The sequence below is a fragment of the Polyodon spathula genome, chromosome 14 (assembly GCF_017654505.1).
Source record: "Polyodon spathula isolate WHYD16114869_AA chromosome 14, ASM1765450v1, whole genome shotgun sequence".
NCBI classification, from domain to species: domain Eukaryota; kingdom Metazoa; phylum Chordata; class Actinopteri; order Acipenseriformes; family Polyodontidae; genus Polyodon; species Polyodon spathula.
This window is the reverse complement of record NC_054547.1, coordinates 1,807,064-1,815,202: the sequence shown is the minus strand read 5'-3', so window position 1 is coordinate 1,815,202 and position 8,139 is coordinate 1,807,064. Positions and strand designations below refer to the sequence as shown.

The 8,139-nt window shown below is 45.5% G+C and overlaps 1 protein-coding gene across 20 annotated transcripts in view; it reads right to left on the bottom strand.

Annotated features, from left to right (window-relative positions):
- Positions 1–4,485: 4,485 nt before the first annotated feature.
- The window catches only part of LOC121327396 (microtubule-associated serine/threonine-protein kinase 2-like), a 111,555-nt gene continuing 107,901 nt past the window's right edge, over positions 4,486–8,139 (bottom strand). For 16 of the 20 annotated variants that reach the window (XM_041271420.1, XM_041271425.1, XM_041271426.1 and 13 more), the window contains 2 exons: positions 7,857–8,047; positions 4,486–7,545 (listed from right to left, as the gene is read on the bottom strand). In XM_041271420.1, coding sequence (XP_041127354.1) covers positions 5,468–7,545; positions 7,857–8,047 — 2,269 coding nt within the window. In that variant the 3' untranslated portion in view covers positions 4,486–5,467. The remainder of the gene's footprint in view (positions 7,546–7,856; positions 8,048–8,139) is intronic. The other 4 variants (XM_041271422.1, XM_041271431.1, XM_041271440.1 and 1 more) reach the window with 1 other exon arrangement.

Below are 8,139 nucleotides of genomic sequence, written 5' to 3'. Positions count from 1 at the left end.
GTGCAGTCACGTAAGAATGATCGATTTATTTTCAGATTCCACTGAAGTAATCACCTGAATTAAAACTACAAGGCACTTTCATCAGCCAATCCCTGGTTGCATCCAGGGCACACCGTCCTAAGCCCAGTAACCAGACCAGAATAACACATTCATTTAAAAACTATCCGCAAAGGACACACCCAAAACTTTCCATGCTACTGTACAGCGTGTGTCATAGCCTGCTGTGAAGGCCATCTCTGGCTCCCGCTGAAAAACAATGGAAAAGTGAACGAGCTGGCAGTGCTTTCACAGACCTCTGCTGTGCAGACTCTCATGGAATCCGTTACAAGCAGTGGGTGCTATTCAAGATGAAAGACCGTTCTCTCTTTTAATTAACCCTAGTTTACCCCCATACCCCACCCCTAAAAACAAACCTGCACAGACCTGACAGAGAGACCAGCTCCTCGGAATCTGTCGTCATACTGCAGTTTGGTCTGGTTGGTCACTACAGCAGAAGTACGTGGCTAAGAGACCAATATTCATGCCTGCGACTTTGTTAGTTTCAGTCAGAAATAAACATACGCTAAAACAAAAGCAGTAGCAGCAATACAAATACACTTTACATAGCATAATCCTAATGGTGTATAATTGTAACAAATGTTATCTTATACTGCCATCTACTGGCAGCTATCTGTCATTGATTTGCTCATATTTTATTACACACTTAATGAACAATAGAGAATAAATAAATCAGGTTTCCTTGAAATCTGCAGTAGTTTATGAAGAGGAAATAGGTTGGAAAGTTGATTTTAACATTTCAACTAAATTCCATTCTTAAAAGTAAAAAAAATAGAAATCTAGAAACCCACAGCTGCAATCGGTCTATCTGTTGTGATAGTGTAGTCAGATAAATGACTGAACAGCTCCCTCTAGTGTAACACAATGTTAGCAGCTTGGTCATCTGGGTGTTCAGCAGAATGCCAGTCACACCAAACAGGTCAAGTCCGACGCTTTATTAGAATTGGACAAATGTGAGAGAGAGAGAGAGAGAGAGAGAGAGAGAGAGAGATACAGTAGTGTGCAAATTTAATAGAATACCAAGATTTATACCCTTTATATACCTGACTGCATAAAACCCTAAGGGTGCGAGAATTAACATTTTCGGTCAGTAATAAATCTTAAACGTCTTGTGAAAAGTCCTTATGCATTTTACTATTTGTGGCTATGTGTTCCTTTTATCTGACTTTTTATTTAATTGCACGTGTGACCTATTAAGTCAGCAATTAAATTAGACAATCACTAATTTGCCTATTTTGACAACAATCAAGATTGACAGTAACAGTGGTTTAGCCTTCATATGCATGTCATATATATAATCGGGCTAAAAGGAATAGTTTTTTCCCTTATCCTCAGTTCTTAAGAGGAGCAAAGAGGATTGTACAGTATATTTATGATCCCAACTATGTGGATTCAATTGTCAGAGCAATTTCATTAAAATAGTCCTGTATAAATACTGCATGCTTAACCAGGCTGTACACCTGGAGCAGCAGTTCCCTGGTCGTATAGAGAATAGAACAGCGTGGTGCGCACTGAAGGGGCAGGCTCCTCCTCCAGGAGACAGAAAGTCAATTCAACATCCTTCCTGCTGCACTTATAAAAGGCAAGAATCCAAAACATTCTCGCACCACAAGACTGCTCAACAGCAGCCAGAAGGATTTGATTTGCGTTCTTCAGCTTTCACTGGGGCTTGCTTCCCAAGCTTGAAGAAGCACTACCCTGCCTAATAAAGAAACGTTCTCATACAACAGACAGCACGCAGCAGCAGTCTGCAATCAGTAAATACAAAAAAAAAATAAAATAAAATACAGGAGGTTTTAGATAAAAAAATGAACTTTATTATCAAGGAGGGTTTAACATCAACATGCGGTTACAACATTTAAAATAGTAATATTAATTATTGCACTGGTTTACCGTAGCGATCTCTCAAGTTCTTCCCCAAAAAACAAAAAGAAGAAAAAAACCACAAAAGAACATTTCACTTCTTCACACTCTTCACATCCAAACACTCACACAAACCCTTCCTTACTGCCAAGCACCTCCGTGGCACACCCAGCACTGCTAAGAGTAGACACACATCTATATATACAATACATAGCATCTCTGTCTGTTTAGATCCAGTCACTTAAAACACACAAGCACCCTGTAGGAATGTGTGTGGTGTAACATTGAGGTGAAGACCAAACTGACTGTCAAAAATCCAAAACACAGTGATTAAATGGCCAAGTGAACAAGGAAGCAGATAGAGGTGAGAGGTCACCGGTTGGTTTTGGTCCACTGGTGATAGCTGGACACACGCAAGTTCCCATTCGAAGTTCCAGCTTTGACCCACAGCAGTAATCAAGACTCTTGCAATGACAGTCGAGGATGACCCGTCCTGCTTATCTGAAATTCCTGTTACCAGTCATAAAACCCTCCACTGGACTGACTGATACATTATGTCTTGTTTTATTATTATGAACTGCATTGCCCATTCACGTTTAGAAGACTATGTACAGCATGAAAACCCACTGAATAAAAATCGAATAGGAACTAAAATCAGCCTTGCAAACTGTATAAAACACTTTGCCCAACACCTAGGATTTGATAAGCATTATTTCTGATATGCAGTTAAAACGTTTATGATTTAAAATTTTTAACACTTGGGTGATGTTGAAAGTCCAAAACTTTAACTCCCCACCCCAGCCCCAAACGACAATGATGAATGGGTTTTTCTTTTGGATTTGGATACATGTGGTTTCTGGAGGATTACTAAAACAACAATTCAGAGATCAACGTGGACAGGTGGGCACAGAGGGGGAAAGATCCTCCTTTTCACATCACATCGAATCAGTTTTCTACCTACATGGTTTAGGATGAGTACTGCGTGGAATTGTAATACATGACAGGAGATTAGCGTGAGAAGTAATAATGATTCCTCATTAATGGCAATGCTGTCCTACCGTACTGTCACAGTATAATCCAGAGAAGGAAGAAAAACTGTCACAATACGTACATACAACTACAGAAATGTGTCTTCTTTTAAACATTTATAAACAATGCACCATACAAAAAAAAACTAAACGCAACGATTTCAAATTGAACTCTGACTGTAGAAATGCATTAGCTAGCTGGAGCAGTGGTTCCCAGCCCCGGTCCTGGGGACCCCCTGTGGCTGCTGGTTTTCATTCCAACCGAGCTCTCAATTATTGAACGAGACCCTTCACTGATATTTGTCCTGTAATTTTTCCAATGACGTGTTGCTTATTAATCCCCCTGTATCTATGTGTAAACATTTAAAAGAGGCTGTTTGTAGCCTCACAACTCGATTTATTTATTTGGAACTGAGTGGTGGAACGCACACCATTTGCAGACTGACACAAAGGGATCTTTCCCAGTGTTCGTGGCACTCGTGTAATGCAGTGGCACATCAGAAACACGGCTAAGCCTTTTCAGAAGAGATGTTTATCTTATTATCTTAAATTGTTTAAAACATCAGTGAGGACTCAATACTCCATAGGTTCATATAGATACAAAATGAAAGGCAGAGGAAGATGAAAACGCGTCATTAAAGTAAAAGTCGTAACACTTTTGTGAGCACTTCTGGAAACCGGTATTATCCCAGAGAGTGTTTTTGTTGTTAGTGCAAACTTAAACTAAGGCTGGCTGAGGTGCAAGTGTTTCTACAAATGTAGATCCTAAAGCAGATCAGTGAAACATTACCCAATGGTAAAAGCACACATCCTTTTTAAATGCACTGCTGGAATTGTTCAGAGCTGCGGAATGACAACCCAGCGTTTTCATTATTTCAATCCGATTCATATTCAATGTCTTAAAGAGGTTTCATTGAGTGTAAACATCAAACTCACTACAAGCACCTTTCACGGCACTGCAGCAGCACATGAAGCCTGATACGAAGAGGCTACTTTCCAAGGCTTTGCAAAGATTCCCTTCAATGCTGGCACTTCACAACACAGATCTATATGGCTATCGATCAGTAGGCAAGCTGAGATAGCGCACATGTCATGGTGAACGCGTGACCAGCCTTGGACTGGGTTGTTTAGTAATGACAAATCTCACTGCTAGTTAGTTTTCTTGACTGACTTTCCCTTGTGTAACAGGGCAGACTGGTCCGTTTAATTTAATGAGGGATTGTGTATTTACATACTAGTCTAAACCAGACTGTACAACACGTACTAACTGTGCACAGCAACACTACATTTCATGAAGGTACAGTCCTCTTGAGACAGAGAGGTCCCTCCCCATGTATTAGATGATACTGTCACAATCTTTCACATTCAAGTGGAATCTGGTAGAGAGTCACAGTGTATGCGAGCTTGCTTTACACACAATCACACACTACACAACAATTACACACACTCACAGGGAAGTTTGACAGCTATGAAAATAAACATTAGGTCAAAAAAAAAAAAAAAAAAAAAAATTAATAAATGAAACTGGTAAAAAAAAAAAAAAAAAAAAAAAAAGCAGGGCTAGAAATAAACATTGGTCTTGTCTGATGTCTTTTTTTTTTGTATCGTGTCCCTTTTGCAGAGCTGCTTCATCAGAAGTTAGCTGGCTGGCTGCTGCAGAATCTGGCCCTCGCAGTTGTTCAAGGAACAAAGGTACTTCCAGCACCTTGATCCTGAAATGACAGCCAACACAGGATTGTCACCAGACAGTGGACGGTTTCTATTTAAACATCTGATTGTCCACTGTGTTCCAGAGCAGACCAGCACAATGAGCATGTGTGTGCATCAGTCAGGACAGGTCAGACAGCTTGTACGAGGTTAGCAAGGGCACCCCTACCAGGACAAGGCATGCGATCAGCACGGAGCAGTACAGGACTACTGAACATGCAGCAGCCTCCTGGCGCTGTCTGCTTTTTTGTGTTCATGATATAATATAGATCTAAAAAAATGTCCACTTTGCTGCAGTTACGTCTTGCAGTGCTGTATTGTAAAAGGAGTGTTTCTGGTGGAAACGAATGGAGCATGAATGACAGAAAGGCATTGCTCTGAACAGGTCTGAAATGTATTTTATAGAAAGAGTTATGCATCGGCTGCTTTAATAGCTTGATTTCTCAAGAAGTATCTTTCATCTAAGTCATGCAGATGTTTCTGAAAGATTGTATTCATTAAGGTACAACCTGTTCCATTAGCAAGAAAACAACTGCGGGCTCAGACTGAAACTTGGTAGTGGTGAGCAACTGTTAAAAGAAATAAATAAAAAATAGTAGAGCTAATAAACGTTTAATTAAAGCCGTTTATTTCTTGCCCCGCCATTTATAAAATAAATGCGGTGTATGAAAAAAATGGACAAAAAAACCCTACTTCTGCATCTGGATTTCCTTTGTTTGTTTCTGATTAGTGTTTCGTATAACGTTTTTAAACATGCAGTCTTTATTTTGTTACTGGAAGCTGGAGTGCGTGTTTCTCCTCCGGCGAGGCTGCTACGTTTTCTTGTAAACTTTGTCTTGCATCATCGTCGACGTTGCTGCTGTTGCAGCTGCTTTCTGCAACACCTGCAATTCCTGTCCTCTCTTTTGGTCCCCCGTCTCTGACTGTCTTACTGTCTGGGGGACTTCCTTACGGAGGGCACTGCAACTGACCTGCTGGTAGGGGGCGCTACCAGCCGTTTTACCGCACGTCACCTCGGCACATTCTTTAGCTGACATGGTTTTCCTCCTGTCTCCCGGGGTCTTCATGGGATCCGTTTCAGTTTTCGGCACAGGCTGTCTGGGTGCAGACTCGGACGCTCGTGGGAGCAGAGGGCTTGTCTGCTTGGAGGGAGACGCATGTCCCGTCGAAGTCGACATCTTGAGTGCATCAAGCCTGTCCTGCTCCTGCCTGGCTTTACCCTGCTCCTTTCCCTTTGTGTTGAGGCCGTCTTCCGGCTGCATCTCTCCGGCTTTTTCAAAAGCCTCCTTCGCTCCAGGGATGCTCAGCTTGACTGGTCCGAGCACACTTTTGGCCACCGAGGCTAGCTGGGACACAAGTGGCGGTATCTTGTCAACAGTGCTAGCTAGAACAGGAGCAGTCGATGCAGCGCTGCCTGCGTTCCTCTTATTGTCCACTTCATTCTTTTCCTTGCAGATCCCCACAGCTGGGGCAGGGCTGGCTTTGCAGTCTACGGCAGGAGAGAGTGACTTGGCTTCCAGGGCACAGCTGGGTGTCAGGGACTTGTCGCTAATTCTCCCTGAAAGGCTGCTGCTCTTTTCTTTGCTATCTGGGACCTGTTTTGGAGTGCATTTAATGCCTTTTGAGGTCACAGTCAGAGACGCGCTGGCCGTGGCTGCAGGGGCCAGTGTGCAGATAACCGGGGCTGGCTTTAGAAAAGCGTCCTTCACCGGCGTAAAAGCACTCTGAATCCCAGATGCAGACAATCTCCCGGGCGCGGTCGTCTGGATCCGAGCCGCTGGGCAGGCAATCCTGGATATGTCGGTAGGAACCTCTACTGTGGGGGTTGTGGTCTGAGATGATTTGTGTTGTGCTGTGGTTGCTTTAACAGAGCTGGTAGACGAAGTCTCCAGTTTATCTGATGATCCGATCTTCTGTCCTGCACACTGCAGCTGGCTTACCGGAGATGATGAGGATAATGCTGCTGCACTACTCTTGGGCGGCTGGACCTGCATTGTTTTCACATAGGGCTCAGGTGGCAGGAAGGGGTCATCGTCAGCAGAGTCCTTGCGCCCTGTTTCAATCCTGTGCTTCAGCCTCCTCCCGTCCTGGCTGTCCTCTGAGCCCTCGTCCGTCTCATCCTCGGAGGAGTCCACCTCGTGGATGGCCTCCTGCTTCTGCAAAGACTCCCGCCTCTCTGCGCGGTCCTGCCGGATAGCCGACAGCTTGTCCTTCAGTTTGCTGTTGCCTGCGGCAGCTCCTACCCCCTCGGGCGGCTCCTGGTGACCCAGCTTGCGGGCTGACGGCTTCTGCAGCATCCCCTTCTCGACGGGGGCCGTCTTGCCGCCCAGGAGAGTCTCGCTGGCTGACTCCTGCAGGCTCTGGAGGCTGGGGTCCCGCTGCATCATCTCCTTCTTGAACTCTGAGTGTGAGATGTCCAGGCTGTGCTTGCGGGAGGAGGCCAGCTTCTTGTCCAAGGAGGAGGAGGAGGAGGGGGAGGGGGAGGAAGAGGAGGAGAGGGAGGAGGCCAGCTTCTCCGCAGACTGCACCCTCTTGAGCAGAGGGGAGCGAGGGGGCTCGCCGCTTTTGGGCCGGGAGACCTGGCGGACGAGAGGGGGAGAAGAGTGCAGTTTGACTGGAAAGGACTGGGTGACGCTGGAGCTGCCTAGAGAGTGACCGGACAGGGGAGAGGGGGAGCGCTGCGGTGAGGTGGACTGGGGCGTCGGGGAGGGGGTCCGGGCCAGGGGAGACAGCGGAATGTTTCCTGCAGATTTGCGGCGCGGGGAGCGGTACTGGCGCTGCAGCTTGGGGGCCAGGCCATGCAGGGAGCTGGGCCGGATGTGGCCAGAGCTGGCTGGAGAGTTCGGGACGCTGGAACTGGGAGAGCTGCTCTGGGAAGAGTTGCCGCCAACTGGAAAAAATTAATAAATAAATAAAACAACTTTTAATGCTCTGTAGATTCAAGTTTGTTAATCGCAGTGTCTGTTTGTAAACAATGGTACACTTTAGAGAGTTTGATAAATATCCCTGCAAAATGGTTTATAACAGGTGCTTTCCAAACTCACATTTGACAAAAACAGAATCAAAGAACGCAGCTGAGAATTGAATTGGAAAACCATACTAGGGCAGAGGTCAGGTTTAGGCTGCTGTCCTTTATAATGTGACAAATATAACAGTAGCTTTACCACTCGTAATGCATCACTAAAAACAGAGGGCCTGTACCGGAGTGTGCTGAGTCAGGGGTGCATCGGTAGCCCTGTGTGGGGGAGCGAGGGGACAGGTTGTGGGTGGGGGAGCCCGGGACGCTCTCCCCGGACGACAGCGAGCGGTTCAGGGAGGAGAGGCTGCGGCTCGTGTGCAGCAGGGACGCCTGCTTCGTGATCTTCCGGAAAAGGGAGCTCCGCTTCTTACTGCTGGAAAGAAACAGAGTCGTCAGGGCCTTCATGAGAGCTAGTCAACAGGGTGTCAGCAGAAAGCTAAACGCAGACGAGACTCCAGCTATTCT